Genomic DNA, 17,864 nt, shown 5'->3' on the forward strand with positions numbered 1-17,864 from the left:
TCCTTATTTCCTCCTTACCCTTTGATTACCCAGTTTCATTTGTTTTTAATTTAAGATAAATGTTGATCCCATCTTCTCTAATCCCTACTCATTCTCATTCCCTCACAATTTAAAGTATTGTTGAGCTACAGCCTTGGATATGGCAAGCTCAAGGTAAAAACAAACCTTATTAATAGTAATGATAAGTTACATCCATGCATCAAACAGGGAAAAGATCTCTTAATGATTTCCTCAGAGTACAGCTGTATGCTTCCAGTGCCTTGAAACAAATGCCTGATTGTTAGAGTTATTGTCAAACAAGATCTTAAAACCCTGGAGAAATGTACAATTTTGCTCAAGTGCATGTTTTCTTTCTTTTAATGTAAATGAGGTTTGTTTGCGCTGTCTGTATGTGTTACTCCAAGAAAATGCTCTCATTTAATCAGTTTAAATACACTTCATGGAACCAGTTAACTCATTGTCTCTTTGTCCATATGTTAGTTTCTATTCCTGGTTCATTTAGCACATTGATGTTTTTGACTAACATGTTTGTAAATTTTAATGTGGACAGGCTACCAAGATCTGTTCCTAGTCCCGATTAAACTTATGACTAGCCTTATTCTGCCTCTTAGGTGTTGTGAAGCCTCAAATCCCCGTAGTGCTGAACACTTTCAGTATGGTCCCTTGTGCCTCATGCTATGGCTTATGAGAACAGGCAGCACAGTGCTGATTACATTGGTCCAACACTGCTGCTTCACCAACAGATTTCTTCGACTGCTCTTTACTGCCCTTGTATGAAAGATCAGAATCAGCATGGGAATCCAACCATGGAAACTTCTGGTTCTGTAGTTTGATAGCAATATATTATGGGTATATTATTTCTAGTCATTGTATAGTGATAATAATAATGCTTTAAACAAGGCTCTCGAAGTATTTCACCAACTTTTTTTTTTCATAACATCCTGTGCAGCTGGTGATGAGCCCTCAGTGAAAACTTAGAGGGAAACAGTGGTAGTTAAGTATTATTCTAACCTTTTTTCACATAGGTCAAGTGATTTGTCTAGAATCACTTAGCAAGTCAAAGGAAGAGATCCAAAGTCCTCACTCTCTCAGGCTAAGGCCATACTACAATCGTGGGTTGCTAACCTAATGTCAGAGACCACGTGTCAACATGGGCTTCTGTGTAGGACTATATAAGCCCACCTAGAAATATGAGTAATTACTTGAGTTGGGCACTGAAACCAGGGCTGCTGCAGCTCGGTGCTCTCATGCCAGAGCTGGTTAGATTAAAACTAGTTTTGAGTATATGTACAGGAGCTGCAATCACACCCCATGCAGCCAAAGTGTATACTCTATAGATAGCATACTCTATCTCCTAGTCTGTCTAGCCACAGCCTCTTGACTCCATATGTTGCTTTGTCTTTATTTTCTGAACTACTTCAATAAATGTTTGTTATTTTTAGACATGACCAGTTACAGGCTTGCTGGCTACTTTTAGAAGGGGCCTCCATGGTAAGACTATCCTGGGAGAGCTAATGTAAATGGAATGAGCCAATCTAAGCAGGTACTTGAATAATGAACACCTGAGCCTCATACAAGGCTACCAGGACTAAACTGTCAAGAGATGCTCCCAGAAAGAATCTCTTCTGAGGGAGAGGAGCTCCCAGAGCCCAAGAAGGAAGTGGTGCAAACCATGGGCCCAATGGGAAATATTGTATTTCAAGTTTATTCCCATTTAATAAAATAGAAACCCCTCCGGGGAATGCACTTACATCCCCTCAGAGTGTGTAGAACTCTTGTGGGGCCCTGAGAGAAAGGAAAGTGAGGCAGATAGTGCCGGCAGCACTAGCTCAGCAAAGTAGTGATAACGAGTAGGCACAGCTTTTGCCAAGTGATTTGAGAAGTGGGATTCTGAGACCATTTACCATAGGGGTGCTGGAACACTTTTTATAGTGGGGGTGCTGGAAGCTTTTGAACCAAACTGAAAACTCTGTATAGAATGGAAACTACTTCAAACCAAGGGGTGCTGCAGTACTCTTCCACCCACACCTGTAGTTCTAGCACTTAGGCTTCCCATTAAAGAAGAATGATCATGCAGCACAGTGTAAACACCTTCTTTGGCCGTGACATCCCCCTATATCAGTGAACAGAGGGCAACCAGAGCTGTTAGAGTTCAATTCCATTTGGAAAAGGGGGAATGTCTGAGTTCTACAGTGGTAAAGAATCAGTTGTCATTGACACCAACATGGAAGAAGGTACAGTGCTCAGCCAACTCTATGTACTGACTGAGAGGAAGTGGGGCGTGCTTATGTAAAAACAATGATTGTAAAGCTGGCCCCACTTACAGAGAAACTGAGGAGAGCCAGGATGGCAAAGACATCCTGCCACAAACTGCTGGCTGCCGTGAAGTCTGAATAAAGAAGTGGGGAACAAGTTTGCAGGCAAGAAAATGAGGTGTCCCCTGGTTTTGGTTGCAGGAAGAATGGGTGCATAGAAACATGTTGCTCTGCTAAAAGTTTTGACTTCAGGTTAAACTTCGAGAAAGAGGTTTGCAACCTAACAGACATTTTCTCTCCAGACCAAGTAGTTATTCCAATTTCTCCCGTCTATCACCAGAGAGAGAGAGAGAGAGAGAGAGAGAGAGAGAGAGAGAGAGAGCGATCGATCGATCGATCCTTTCTCTTCCTAAGCACAGCAATGGAGAAGTTGGGGGCTAGAGAATGTCAAGTCTGCCTTGGAGCAGCATGTTGCCTTGAAGGAAAAAGAGCTGCAGACTAAATTCCAAGAACTGAACATTCAGGGATTAGCTGTATGAACCCAGGAAAAGAAGCTGGGGAGAGGGAACTGACTTAGGAGTGCAGGACCAGGGTGTTGAACCCTGTGCAGATACAGGTGAGTACAGAAATAGATTACTGGGAGACTTGTATTGCCACAGAGGGATGGATTGTCCTGTAAGGACTCCAGAAAAGCCCTCCAAGAGGAACAATCGATTCCCTAATAAAGGACTCAGCTATACAGGCAGTCCCCGACTTACGCGGATCCGACCTATGTCGGATCCGCACTTACGAACGGGGCTCTCGCCCCGGAGGTCGAGGTAGCGGATTGCTACCTGCGAGCTCCGGGGCGAGAAAGCCCCGTTCGTAAGCTGCTCCGGTGCCCCTGGTCTGCTGGAGACCGTCTCCAGCAGACCAGGGGCACCGGGCAGGTTCCCACGCTTCTGAGGCTTTGCCAGAGCAAAGCCTCAGGAGCGCGGGATCCGCCGCTGCTGCCGCTTGAGACCGGGTGCCTGTGGTCTGCTGGGGATGGTCCCCAGCAGACCACAGGCACCGGGACTGAAGCCGCAGCCGCGGGGGGGGGGGGGTCCCGCGCCTCTGAGACTTTGCCAGAGCAAAGCCTCAGAGGCGAGGCACCCCGCTGCCGCTGCTGCTCTGCTCCCCGTGTCCCTGGTCTGCTGGGGGGGGGGCGCGGATAGTGTGCGCCCCCCCAGCAGACCAGGCTTTTGTTTTGGACCCTGGAGCAGAGCAGCTGGGGCGCTGCCGATTGGTCCTGCAGCACCCGCTCTGGGCACTACTGGACCAACCCAGCAGCACCCCAGCTGCTCTGCCCCAGGCGTCCTGATTCAGCCGCTGCTGGTCAGTTTCAGCAGTGGCTGAATAAGGACGCCTGGGGCAGAGCAGCTGGGGTGCTGCTGGGTTGGTCCAGTAGCGCCGAGGAGCGGTGCTACTGGAGCAACCCAGCAGCACCCCAGCTGCTCTGCCCCAGGCGTCCCCAAGTTAGCCGCTGCTGAAACTGACCAGCGGCTGACTACAGGAAGCCCCAGGCAGAGTTGCTCTGCCCCAGGCTTCCTGGAATCAGCGCTGATCAGTTTCAGCAGCAGCTGACTTGGGGAAGCTTGGGGTTCTTAAGTTGAATCTGTATGTAAGTCAGAACTGGCGGTCAGTTTCAGCAGCGGCTGAATCTGGACGCCAGTTCCGACTTACATACAGATTCAACTTAAGAACAAACCTACAGTCCCTATCTTGTACGTAACCCGGGGACTGCCTGTATCTAAGGCTATATTTACCCTGGAGTATAAGCCCAGGGTTCCAGCTTGGCTCAAGCCTACTTCCCCTTCCATCTACATACAAATTGCTGTAATTGAGGGTTCAGACCCAGTGTCCCAGGTTTCCATGGGACTTAACAGTCTGAGTTAAGCCACAACCCAGAGTTCAAGCCATTTTGCTGTGCCCTGGAGACACAGCCTCCCTGGATTCATCCTCAGCAAGTCCATCAAAAGTATCCCACAATCCCATGGGCCAATTTTCTTTGTCCTCTGAGCAGTCAAGTTTGGTGGGCAGTCAGGTTTTCACACACTGCAGCCTCCTTTTGGGAGGGTGCTAGGAGGTCCGAGATATGGGTAGTTGGATTTAACCCAACATAATACAGTGTAGATGCTGGAGCTTCAGTCTGGGATCCACAGTTCAGTGATTCCTAACCCTGGGTTGACAAATAAGTGTAGATGCTTGAGTCATCGGCTAAAAAACCCAGGGTCTGCTAACTTGCGTTCTTCTAACCTTGGACTTGCATTGCAGTGTAGACATACCCTAAGATCACATGAATGACAGAGGCCACAGGTCTGGCAGGAGCACCACCAGATACACAACAGTTCTCTACAGTAATGGACTGAAGGGAAATGCAGGGAAAGGCTGCTATTGCTGATAGAAACCAGGTTGAAATCCTGGAATTGCAGAAGCAGGCAGCAGAGAACCGTGGTGACACCCAAGTCTCGTAAACATCATGTTTTACTGAGGAAGACAAAAACACTGTCAGAGATTTAGGGGATTTGCTGGCTGCTGCTGAACAGACAGTTCCCACCTGACTAGAAAACATGACCAAACACTGGCCATTATTAAACCTACCTTTTGGTATAGATTGGCACTGAGGGGATGAGGAAGGTATGTTACATGGTTGCTGATCCTTTTAAAAGGAGTCCAGGCCTAGATTACTCATTACAAGCTAATTTAAGGGGAGCTGGCTTATCAAGGCACTTCATTAAATAATGAGCTCCCAAGCCTGGTAAAAGGCCATCAGGGCTCAGTTGTAAGGAGGTGCTCATGGACAAAAACTCACCTCACAGAGAGGAGATCTCAAGATATCACAGATCCCAAGGAGGAGTGCTGTGCAACCCCGGAGCCTGAGGGAGAGACTGTCTTCTACCCTTATATATATTAAATGTAGTAGAGCAAAGTAATTGTCCTACATCTTTTCCTGTAGAGCAGGAACACCTTGTGACCATCCCAATATCAGATACAATTGTCATTAAAAAAAATCAACATGCCAACAAACAGTTATTTCCTGCTATAAGTATGGGGCAATATTGTGACTTCTCAGATACCATGATAAGCGTAGCAGTTGGCAAAGTTGGCCTTTTTTTTTTTTTAACAGCAGTCAGTACAGTATAATGGTGTTATTTCAATATAAAGTCACTTTTTTACTAGTTACCTGAACTGTTCAGCTTTGTCAACAACACCATATATGTGTTGTTATTTAAGAATAACTCAAACTATAACGTCTAACCCTAGGACTAACCCTATCCTAAATATTCTTGGGATGGATATTCCATTTGTTAGGCTAATTGGCTTGCCCTTTCATATTTTGAGCTAATAGACCAATGCTATTAGAGGCTGATCTCTAAACTTTTAGAACCATAAAGCATTCTTTGTTTTAGGAATTGATACTGCTCTGGTTCTTCATTGAAGACCCGTTCTGTAATCTCTGTTAGCATCTGTACATCATTTTCCTTTGAAGACAGTTTATGATCCCTAGCATTGGGTCACTGCACTATAACGAGCTGATCAGCAGTAGCATGTTTCCCAGACTACAGATTTTTGTAATCTTCTGTATCATTGATAAACATAGTGGCATTTGAAATTTAATCAAGAGTTTCTGCATTAGATTTCCACTTCTGTGAGACCACCACTATATGAAACAATTGTCTATCATGCATCCCTGCCCTAAACTCAGTTTAAGCCTTGAAACTCAGTTTGATCACTTCCCCTTCCCCATTTCTTATCTACTGAGAAAACATGTTATCCACATAACAGGGAATCCTTCCTACTCCTGGAAGTAGATCTCCTGGCTTGGTTTGCTACAAAGTGTCACCTTGATGTTGTGTGACATTTTTAAGTGTTCTTAAAATGCTTTTACAGTTAGTCTGGTTTTTAAAAATGGATTAAAACTGGTTCCTTGCTATGACTGAAGAGTTAAAATTCTTTGCAGTACACAAGGAGCCCCACTGCTCTTGCCAATGAATAAGAGCTGCACGGAGGATTACCAGAAAATTAGTAATGCACATCTTCAAAAGCTTGACAGCAGGGGAGATGTTAACGAGGTGTTACCTGATGTATCTGTTCATTTTATTTATCACAGAATAATTTATTATGTGCCTATCATAGCATAGGTCAGGCGTGTAGATTCCAAACCACAATACCAACTGCCACAAAACTAGACCCCTCTCCTAACACAAATCTCCTGCCATGAGGAACTGGCAACTTATCTCTCAGCAACCGCTTCCCCCAGCTAGCTAAAACACTAGTGGAGGCTCATGACATCTGCAAGGGCACAGACAACACTGCCATCTCATAAGAATGGTCACAGTGGGACAGACCAAAGGTCCATCTAGCCCAGTATCCTGTCTGCTGGCAGTGGCCAATGCCAGATGCCCCAGAGGGAGGGAACACAACACATAATCCTCATGTGATCCCTCCCCTGTCACCCACCTCCAGAGAAATAGAGGCTAGGGACACCATTCCTACCCATCCTGGCTAATAGCCATTGATGGACCTAACCACCATGAATCTATCTAGCTCTTTTTTGAACCTTGTTAAAGTTCTAGCCTTCACCACATCCCCTGGCAAGGAGTTCCACAGGTTGACTGTGCACTGAGTGAAGAGAGTATGCTTGCAGATGATTTACAACCACAGGTAATGGTCACATTGTGTGAACTGCAAAGACACTAAGACAAACTTCTTACTCTCCCCTGTGAAGCTGCCTCCACTATAATATGACAGGCTACACAGAGAAGGTCAGGGCATAGAGAATCCTTCACTCTATTGATAGTCTCTGCTATACTAGGCTATGTCTATACTACCAAGTTATTTCAAAATAAGTTATTTCGAAATAACTCCTGAAATAACTATTTTGAAATAAGCTTATTCCTCATCACAAGCAGGAGTTATTATTTTGTAATAAAAAGCCCATTATTTAGAAATAACAAGCTTGGTGGTATGGATGCTCACCTTGTTACTTCGAAATAAGGAGAGTTGTTTTGAAATAACTCTCCAGTGTCAACATGCCCCTATAGGCCCTGGACAGCAGGATGATGATAGCCCTCAATGGATTCCTGACTAAGGGTGTGTCTACACAGCACGCTAAACTTGAAATAAGATACACAATTTGCGCTATGCACATTTCATATCTTCTTTTGATTGTATTTCAAAATAGCTTTTTTCAAAATATGGCACATCTACACAGTGCCAAATTTTGAAATAGCGTGCTATTTTGAGACATCCCTTGTCCCTCACGGAACAAGGTTTACTGAGATGTTGGAATAACATACCTATTCTTTCAAAAAATATTTCAAAATAACGGGCGTGTTTAAAAGACGCAGGGTAGCTATTTTGGGAACCTCTGGTATCCCAAAATAGCCTCGCTGTCTAGACGTACCCTAAGATCCTATATGTGCTCTTTGGATAATGGATTAACTCTGTTTTTCTTTCTAGTGGGCTCTACTAAAACTGAGTCAGTTTCTGTCCCGTGGTTCCATGTTCATAAGAGGCTACGGTGGCTCTGCACCTGACAGGCTGATTCTCAACTGGTGGGGCCAAATAAGGAAAGGGTGTCTGAAGCAGTAGAATTGACAGGATGAGTGGAGTGGCTGAGGCTAGTTGAGAGAACTTGCGGATGAGTTTTCTCCTCAACATGCGCACATGTGCATCCTTCCTTTTTCTTTTCCACTCACAGGGCCTATCAGGGTTGCTGCTGTCCCAGAAGATTTATAGGGACAACTGTAGCATTGCTGCTGGGAGTTGGGAGAACACTCAAGATCCGATCTCTGATACGACACAGCAATTCAAACACACAACTCATTTGAGGGATGTTGAGGATCCAGGTTGTGTGTGTTTTTCCTCTCCATACTGCCTGATTACACTTGAAAGTAATCTTCAAAATGAGTTGTTCTCTGATAGGCTCTGTCAACATCTTTCATGTCCTCTACAGAGGCCCAATTATCATTCCTCCATGGAGTCCAGGATGAACGTCACATGTTAATTAGCTCACAGATGTCCTCCTACAGAGTCATGATTATGTGTTTTGAGGGTACCTACCAGCTATAGCCGCGTTACTTGCAGAGACATAGGCCAAACTTTTTGTCCTCCACTTCAGAGAACAGCCACCTGGCCTAAGATGTCTGTGCACCCTGACTTAGGTAGGAGCTTAGCAGTTCTTTAGAAATGCTGTGACTCATATATTAAATCCAAATTTAATTCAGCCATTATGAGGCATAAAATTGACACACGTGAATTACACTAAAAACTCAGTTTGCTTTTGTAAAAGGCAAACCAGAAACTAAACTGGCTGCTAACAGCATGCTGTTATGAGGAAACCGAAAATTGTAGGCCAGCTACAAAATTACTAGAACCAAAATCAGCTCCTCTGTTTCTTTTTCAGTTTCATTTGCACATTTATTAGCACTTTATATAAGGTCAGTGCACTCTTTCCCTACATGGCCCAGTATATAGATCTGTACAGGCAGAGCCTTGCAATCACATGGAGCCTCATTGATTACATTTCAGTGAAGGCATCTCCAGCACAGAGACAGTTGCCTGATGAAAACACAAGCTTGTTTGCCTGTTGCAGAGAAGACAGAAACATCAACACAACATCAAAACAGACCTTCCAGCACATCATTTTTAACGAGTAAACGAGACTCTGTATTTTTTCTATATATGTATCATTTGTTTTTCATATCTTCCATTGGTAGCATCCCTTTTAAGTATTTGATAATGTAAGCCCTTTTTTCAGTTTATATATAAAGTAAAGGTGTGTGATTAGCAAGGTACAGGTTAAAATACTTTGAGAGGTTTAATGGACCCATAGAAAGAATAACAGACCATTAAAGAGATGAATTGCCTGAATTATAGTCCTCTGATATCAGCTGCTCTGCAACAGTGATACTGTCTGAATACTAAGTTGGTTTTACACTGTAAGCAAAGGCACATTTCAAACAAGTTAGATTAAACTGAATAGTGTTTAGCTGTAACATGATTCTCTCTCAGTAATACAGTATTCTGACTTTTCTGGCTGCTTTTCTATATTATGGTAGAGCTACATATTCCAGAACCCCAAACACATCCTAGTGATTTATCAAGTGATTAAACTACATTTTGAATATATAATACTCTGTCCCTAGGAACTAAAAAAAAAAGTTTTACAGCCTTGGATATGGCACAATTAATCAGCAACGTATTAATTTGTCCCATAATATCCTAAATTAAGATTTATTTCTTTGTTTTGAATGAAACTCCTAACTTATTTCATTTATAGAATGGGTTATTTGCCTCTTTCAGGAAATCTTATTAAGTTGATAATTATCTTACCTTATTGGCAGATTATTTTCGTCATACTACATTAAGAAAAAATACGTATCTTCACTTTTGCATCCTTACTTAGTTTAATGTGGCTAATTTTTACATGATAAATTGCACAGAACTTTGAGCAAATTCTGCATGCATAACTGGGGGTTGGTTTTTTTTTTGTTTGGCATCTGGGTTTGTTCTTTTGGATATGGCTGCATTTGTGAGTCGTCAGCCTGAATTGCAGAAGTCATGGAAATTTAGGTCTCAATTCAGAAAAGCGTGACTATTCCCAGTACAGCCTTAGCACATGCTTACCTTTAAGCATGTGCTGAATTCCTAAGTAAATGAGTTGGTGGTTCAAGTTAAGCATGTGCTTAAGTGTACTTCTGACCAGCAGTAGATTTAAACCTACATTTGAGCCCTAATTGGGACCTAAAACTGGGGAAATTGTAGGACTCTTTCCAGTTTTGTCAGGAGCTGTATACAGGCAGTCCCCGGGTTACGTACAAGATAGGGACTGTAGGTTTGTACTTAAGTCGAATTTGTACTTAAGTCGGAACTGGCATCCAGATTCAGCCGCTGCTGAAACTGACCAGCGGCTGACTACAGGAAGCCCGAGGCAGAGTTTCTCTGCCCCGGGCTTCCTGGAATCAGCCACTGATCAATTTCAGCAGCAGCTGAATCTGGACACCTGGGACAGAGCAGCTGGGGCACTGCCGGGTAGGTCTCTGCAGCGCCGCACCTCAGCGCTGTGTGGGCCAACCCGGCAGCACCCCAGGTGCTCTACCCCAGGTGTCCCCAAGTCAGCTGCTGCTGAAACTGATCAGCGGCTGATTCCAGGAAGCCCGGGGCAGAGAAACTTTGCCTCAGGCTTCCTGTAGTCAGCCGCTGGTCAGTTTCAGCAGCGGCTGACTTGGGGACGCCTGGGGCAGAGCAGCTGGGGTGCTGCCAGGTTGTTCCAGTAGCGCCAAGGAGCGGCGCTGCGGGACCAACCAGCAGCGCCCCAGCTGCTCTGCCCCAGGCGTCCGCGACAAAAGCCTGGTCTGCTGGGGGGGGGCACACTAGCTGCACCCCCCCCCAGCAGACCATGAAGACGCGGGCGGCGGGACTGAGACGCGCCGCGGTGCCGCCGCCCGGGTCCTCCGCGGCTTTGCTCCGTGTCTCCCTGGTCTGCTGGGGGGCCCCCAGCAGACCAGGAAGACGCAGAGCAAAGCCGCGGAGGAACTGGGCGGCGGAACCGCCCAGACGCGCCGCGGTCCCACCCGGGTCCTCCGCGGCTTTGCTCCGCGTCTCCCTGGTCTGCTGGCGCCCCCCCCCCCCCCCAGCAGACCAGGGAGATGCGGAGGACCTGGGAGGCGGGACAGCGGCACGTCTGGGCAGTCCCGCCGCCCACGTCCTCCGCGGCTTTGCTCCATGTCTCCCTGGTCTGCTGGGGGGTTTCCCCCAGCAGACCAGGGAGACGTGGAGCAGCTTTTCTCGCCCCGGAGGACGCGGGTGGCGGGCCCTCGGTGCGTCTGGGCGGTCCCGCCGCCCGCGTTCTCCGGGGCAAGAAAAGCCCTGTTCGTAAGTACGGATCCAACATAAGTCGGATCCATGTAACTCAGGGACTGCCTGTAGTTAACCCTGAATGGTTGGCAGTCCATAACATCAACAGCTATCCTGCATATCCCAGAAAGCTGATCCCAAAGCTTGGGTAAGTAGAGAAAGAGAGAGGGAACTTAACATCATAGTGAAAATAGAGTCAGTTAATTTTAGGGGTGGTGGTTCTCCCCCTGCAAGGACTAGTGTGATATGATTTTGCAAGTGCCATTTTCCAAACAGAATTTACATTTGATCTGAAGAAGCGGTCATGCTTTTATGTCTTCAGTGCCATTCCTCCTGAAGGATCCCAAAGTTCAAGGAAACAAAAACTGTGTTCTGGCTTACCTTGCATAGAAATGAAATGGAGAAAGACAGCATAGGGGGCTTCTGCAGCAACACAAAGGGTAAATAGGATCCTGGGTTGAGATTTTAAAAATCCACTGGGGGTTTTAGTAATCCAAACTCCAATAGGTGAATCTCTAAATCAGCTTTGAGAATCGCGGTGTTGGTGCTGATACTTCTGAGCACAGACACTAGTGTGTTGTTGTAAGCTTAACATATCCAAAGGGGACATGCCACGGACAGTCTCCTGTGCCAACTGAAGGAAGCACATATTGCATACTTATTAAAGGCGTAGTAATTGGTGGTGCTTAGCGTGCACAGAGGCATTGTGTGTGCCTCGTCTCTCCAAGCACACCCAGCCTTAGGCCTTTGGAGACTGATGAAATAACTGCTCCAAAGTGGGTTCAATTGCTGGGTAAATTGTGCTGCTGCAAACCAACAGTGATGAGCATGTGTGTATTTGTGTTGTCTATGGTTTGTTTTTATTTCCATTTGTGGCAGCAGGCACGAGGAAACAAGCAAAGAGAAGTATATGCGTGAAGAGAAGCATTTGCATTTGATCTTCCTTTTGTTTTGTTTTCTCAGGAAAATAAAGGAAAGTTTAGAGTGCTTCCCTGTCAAACTCAATAACCTGATCCATACGCTCGCACAGATGCTAGCCACAGGCTCTGCCAAGTCTTCAGCTACACAGAGTGTTCCTCAGGAATCCAACATGCTGGATGCAGAGAGGTCAATTGCCCGAGCAACCATTTTAGGGTTCAGCAAAAAGCCTGACTCTGTATGTATTGCACTCTCCGCTTGCCCTCCTTTCGCTTGATCTTTAACCATTCTTCGTTTAGCTTACACGCTCCTCTGCCTCGGTTATATAAAATGTGCTTGTGCTACAATGAAAAGATCATGGAATGAGCAGTGGTGCCATAAGCAATGAGATTCTGGAGGGAAATAAAACCAGGCAGAGAGCTATTAGCGGAGAGCCATTAAGGAGAATAGTTCCTGCCCTGTAGTGAAAAATAAATCAAGAGCTAATTATAGCACCCATAAGGAAAGCACAGTACAAAATTAGGGAGCCTGATAAAAACAACTGTATGCTTGAATAGAGTGGTTTTCTCACTCAGAGGTGATATCTCAGTGTTTGAACTGCATACCATCCAGACATGTTCTGCTGTATATAACTACGCCTATAAACTACAAATTGTATTTTCAAGTGCTTCGACCGACATTTCAAAAAGGTTTTTCTTTGTGGAAATCTCCCTACTATTTTGTATGCCCTTTTTTTTTTTCATAAGCCCCTCTCTAATCATTTCTGTTTCTGGTTTTCCCCAATGCAGCTCTATTTAGTCCAGGTGGTGCAAACCAGCCAGGTGGTCACCTTCGTGGAAAAATCATTTGAACAATTTTCAAAACTTCACAGGCATCTCCAGAAGCAATTTCCATCACTTGCCCTCCCAGAGTAAGACAACACATTAGTCCTCGTTATTCTGCATGGGTCCCACTAAGTACAAACAAAATTGTGACAAATATATGTGGTAGTTTATATTTGCTAGCAACACACATTCTGCCTATAAGTTACTCAAACCTTTCGTGTCTGTCATAGGATCTAGGGAAAATTTATCATAGTCTGTTGTGGCAGCCTAACTTGCTATATTCTAGTTGTCCACAGCCACCTGTAGCATGTACTTTTTTTCACCCATTACTTTTCAGGCAGATTTATTTCTGGGAGTGGGCTGATTTAGCAACAAATGGCTGAGTCTTTTTTTTTTTTTTTTTTTTTTTTTGGAGCAATGGGGTATGCATGAGTGGGGGAGGGATGGGTTAAGAACTGGGCCTGATTTTTTTTTTAAGTGAAAAGCAGAACTGTCACTGACTTCATTGGGAGCATGATGGGGCCTTGAATCAGATTTATTTTATATTAGGTGCTGTGCAAAACTGTTAGCAAAAGCCGTTTATTATAGCAACACAGGAGTTTACATACCAGTCCAGATCAAGGTCAGTCTAATGTAGTATCTTGTTCCTGAGAGCGGCTAGCACCAGTTTTCTCACAGGAAGGGGTAACAACCCTGACGCAGACAGATGTGGGATACTCTTTCTTCTCACCCCCCAACATGAGGTCTGGTCCTGACCTCAAACAGAGAACAGCTTATGCCCTGAAGCATGACATTTAACATCACTTCCAAATTTTGTATTGTGGTAATTCTGGATATTCTTGATCTCTGTGTACGTGTCCAATCTTGTTTGGAATCTTGGTAAGTTCTTGTCCTCAAGAACTTCTGAAGCCAATGAATTCTACAACTTAATGATGTGTTTTGTGGAAAAAGCATGTCCTTTGTCCATGGCCATTTATTCTGGGCATGTCAGTGACATCAAATATTATGTTACTCACCAATATAAACACCACTGAATGCAAAGCAGCTGTCCCTGTATCAGTCTTCCTAACCCAGCCAATGGAATTCCCTTCTCTCTGTGGTCTCTACCCAAGAAAAAGCAAATATTTGCCCATACAGATGAGCTATTTATTTGATTCTAAATACTGGAAAACTCAGGCTAAATTGGGCTTGAGAAATCCAAAAGTAAGTGGGCCAAAGTCGTCATCCAAATTTTGTCTTCCCAAAATCTAGAGAAAGGTGAAGAAAGGATTTTCATTTCTCTGATCAGGGCCATTATCATTTGAAGGGCAGTTATAATAATCTAATTGGGCGGGGGGGGGGGGGGGGCAACAGAATTACTTGGCCCCTGGGCAAGGTTGGCGGGTCTGACCCTGTACTCCCAGAAGGAGCATGCCCTTGGTAGAAGATGTGGGGCTCACTGCACCATGCTCTTCCCCTGAGACCCCTCAGCACTGAATGGAGCATGATGTGTGGGGCTCCAAAAGTGATTTAAACAGGTAGGGGGTCCAGCTGTGGCTGCTGCAGCCACAGTAAGGACAACCAGGAGTCCTGGGACCTTCTGAATCACCAGACACCAATGTAGTTTCCCCATCCCCACCCTCACCCCCGTGGTGGCGAGCCAATAATTGGGATCTAAATTTCTCCCAAGATTGTGGGTCTTTGTCAGTGTTTCTATTTGGGTCCGTTCAAAGTTCTGACTATTGACTTATAAAATAAAATTGCAAAAAGCAGCTATTTCTATCCAAGTTTTGCATGAGCATAGACCTTTGAAAGAGGTTTATATACATCTACCAGTGCTGTAATTACCTGTGCCACCACAGATACAGGTGCTTGCTTATGTTGGCCATGGATTGCTGTTCCCAGCCAATGGGAGCTGCGAGAAGCAGCATGGACCATGACACACCTTCCTGCAGCTCCCATTAGCTGGAAATGGCAATCCATGGTCCACAAGAGGTGCAGGTAAATACTGATAAGACCAAATTTTCCATTGTTTCCAAACTGCAACATGAGATGTAGAAATTTGTTCACCATGTTCATCCTTTATGTCTGCAAGTTATATTCAGTTTGTACACCTGAGAAGACCAACATTGGCAAAGAACATGGTTTGAGCATTAGGATGACAGGAAATGTGATTTCTGTTCTTAGCTATGCTGTTAATATGCTGAGGACCTTGGGTAAGTTGCTTTACTTCCCACTCATTGTCCATCTTGCCTATTACAGTGCCCAGAACAGTAGAGCCTTGATCTTGGTTGGGATGTCTAGATTCTACAGCAATACAAATATTAATAATCAAAATGGAAGTACATTATTTTGACATTTACTTTAGTTCTTCATCTACTACCAGCAGACAGATTGCTTATTTGAATTTGGTGCAGAAGTTTTATGAGTGCAACTAAAGAGAGAAGTTACTTTTAGATGTATTATATAGTTAAGAAATATTCTAAAGTCATTTTTTGTCCTTCCTCAATTGTATATATTCAATGGAAGAGTTTACTTAAGCAAATAAAAATGTAGGCTGTGATAACTGGACTGTAAATTAGATGCTTGCAGGAAGTGGGGGAAAGCTCCATAGCAGGCACATTTTAAAAGAGGCTTGACAAAGCACTTAAAAAAATTGAGTTATCCATCAATAAGCATCCATCTGTAAAGTCTATGAAAAAGTCTATGAAACTGTCGGTTGCAATATCTACAATAGGCTTTCAGTATCAACTTAATCAATATACCCTTCATATAATGACCCTTTCTAGCAAACAAAGCTTTTGAAAAATCTAACAATCGTTCCATAGAGATGTAATGTAATTAGGTTTAACTTAAAGCATTCAGTTTTTCACTAGAGAATACCATTTGCATGTATAGGCTTTTACAACCAGCTGGTCTGCAGAACTAGCCAGTGTTCCCCTGTACAGCTGCAAACTACAACTCAGTGTGTTGTAATCTGGCTGACCTTTTAAAAGCCAGCGGCAGCTTTTTGCAGAGCTCTGGAATTAGGTACAGACTGATCAAAGCAAGGATCTGATCAACAGGCTTTCAAAAGTCTGTCCAAGTGTCATTTTACTGTGCTAGACTGCTGGCTGGCTGGCAGTCTGCTCATCTGACACTTTCAGACCTCTTCTGAGATGTTAGGACAAACATTGTTACACAGGAGGGGGGAGGGGGAGAATGGAAATGAGTCATTATTAAATGCCTCGAGTGGCATTGAGAAACTTAATACAATCAAATTAAAACTTCTGCTCTTCTAAAACATGTAGATGAGAGGATGCAAAGCATAATATTAGTTTAACAATCTCATTTTAATATTAGTAATCCATATCTCAAACCCCTTCACATGCAATTTAGCACAGATAGCTCTTCTGAGTCCTACAATATATTCCCTCATCTTGCCAGAGAAATAGTCCTTCCTGTCCAAGGTCAATGTAATCCAATGAGGTGCACTGTTAGAAAGCTAACATTCTTGCTGATTGAGTCCTGCTTTGCTTGTAAAGAAGGGAGAGGTATTTAAAGGTAGCTTTTGTAACATACTTAAGCGAAAAGATATTTAAAATATTAGTTATCTTCAATAGCTGTATAATTTGAAGTTGGAACAGGATCACGACATAGAAAATTACTAGATAGTTGTTGTTTTAATTATTAAACCAAAGTTTAATGTTATTGAAGTAAAATTAGTGTTAATAAAAATCCAGTCAATAATCATTGTTATTATTATTTATTGTGATTTCACATATTACTTGATTTATGGTACCCCTAGAGGCCACAATGGGGATCAGGGACCCACTGTCAGAGGCCCTGTACTAAAAACAGCTAATACAAGACAGACCTTTTTCTGGAGAGCTTATAATCTACATTGACGAAAAGGAGGGATAAGGTTAAGGGAAGAAGCAAAGCTATACTGATGAGATGTTGCAAGAATTCTTTGATACTTTTTTGTGATTCATTGTTATTAGAAATAGTAGTAATCCTTTACACTAGGCCAGTGGCTGGCAACCTTTGGCACATGGCCCATCATGGTAATCTGCTGACAAGCTGAGACAGAGTTTGTTTACATTGAGTGTCTTTATGTACAGCGCCCTGCAGCTCCCATTGGCTGGGAACAGAGAGCCACTGTTACTGGTATGTAAGGTCATGTTTAGACTGTGTGTGTGTGGGGGGGGGGGGGTTCACAATACCAGAGGTATCCTGAAAAAACTGCACTGTGTCCAGGGAACGCATTTGCTCTTCTGCAAAAAAAAGCGAAAGAGCAGATGTGCGCTATTGGAAGCCCTGTCTTCCTCATTCCATGAGAAAGAGAAGTTTTTTCCAAAATATGGCCCAGTGTAGAAGGGCCAAATTTTGGAAAAGCCTTCCAGGAAAAAAAAACGGAAAAAGATACACAAATTGTGGAGCACATTTTGTGTACAGTTTTCCAAAAAAAAGTTAGACGTAGTGTCTAGAGATTCAGATACGTTCCTATTAGATGTCCTAAATACCTTTGAAAATATGGCCTTTACATTGAAATAGACACAAAGCTGAAGTTCTTGCCCAAGATCACATAGGAAGTCATTAGCAGACCAAGGAGTAGAACTTGGATCTCGAGTCCAAACTGAGTACCCTGTCCTTTGGATCATAGTCCCTTGCTTTAGATAAAATAAAAATAATAGAACAAAATCTTAAAGAGCTCCTCCTGCTCTTATGTAAAGTAGAGTAAACTGTAATTTTTTTTTTTCAGGAGAAATAAAATGTCTTCCTGTTCTTTCTTTCAGATTTCCCCACTGGTGGCATTTACCTTTTACAGATCTTGAACACAAAAGAATGAGCGATTTGAATCTCTATATGAAGCAGTTATTGCATGGATCCAGCAAACTCTTTAATGTATGTGACCATTTTCCATACAACAGCTTTTATTGCTTCTACCAGTTTTTGGCCTAACAGATCCCAAAACTGTCCAAAGTCTATATAAAATAGGAGCTCCAGCCATTGCTGCACCCTT

At 43.8% G+C, this 17,864-nt stretch overlaps 1 protein-coding gene across 2 annotated transcripts in view; it reads left to right on the forward strand.

The window, feature by feature from the left end:
* PIK3C2G (phosphatidylinositol-4-phosphate 3-kinase catalytic subunit type 2 gamma) overlaps nt 1–17,864 on the forward strand; it is a 383,327-nt gene that overhangs the window by 307,931 nt on the left and 57,532 nt on the right. For both annotated transcript variants that reach the window (XM_075897745.1, XM_075897746.1), the window contains 3 exons: nt 12,102–12,294; nt 12,845–12,966; nt 17,638–17,746. In XM_075897745.1, the coding sequence (XP_075753860.1) occupies nt 12,102–12,294; nt 12,845–12,966; nt 17,638–17,746 (424 nt within the window). The remainder of the gene's footprint in view (nt 1–12,101; nt 12,295–12,844; nt 12,967–17,637; nt 17,747–17,864) is intronic.

Source organism: Pelodiscus sinensis, chromosome 1 (genome assembly GCF_049634645.1).
Source record: "Pelodiscus sinensis isolate JC-2024 chromosome 1, ASM4963464v1, whole genome shotgun sequence".
NCBI lineage: Eukaryota > Metazoa > Chordata > Testudines > Trionychidae > Pelodiscus > Pelodiscus sinensis.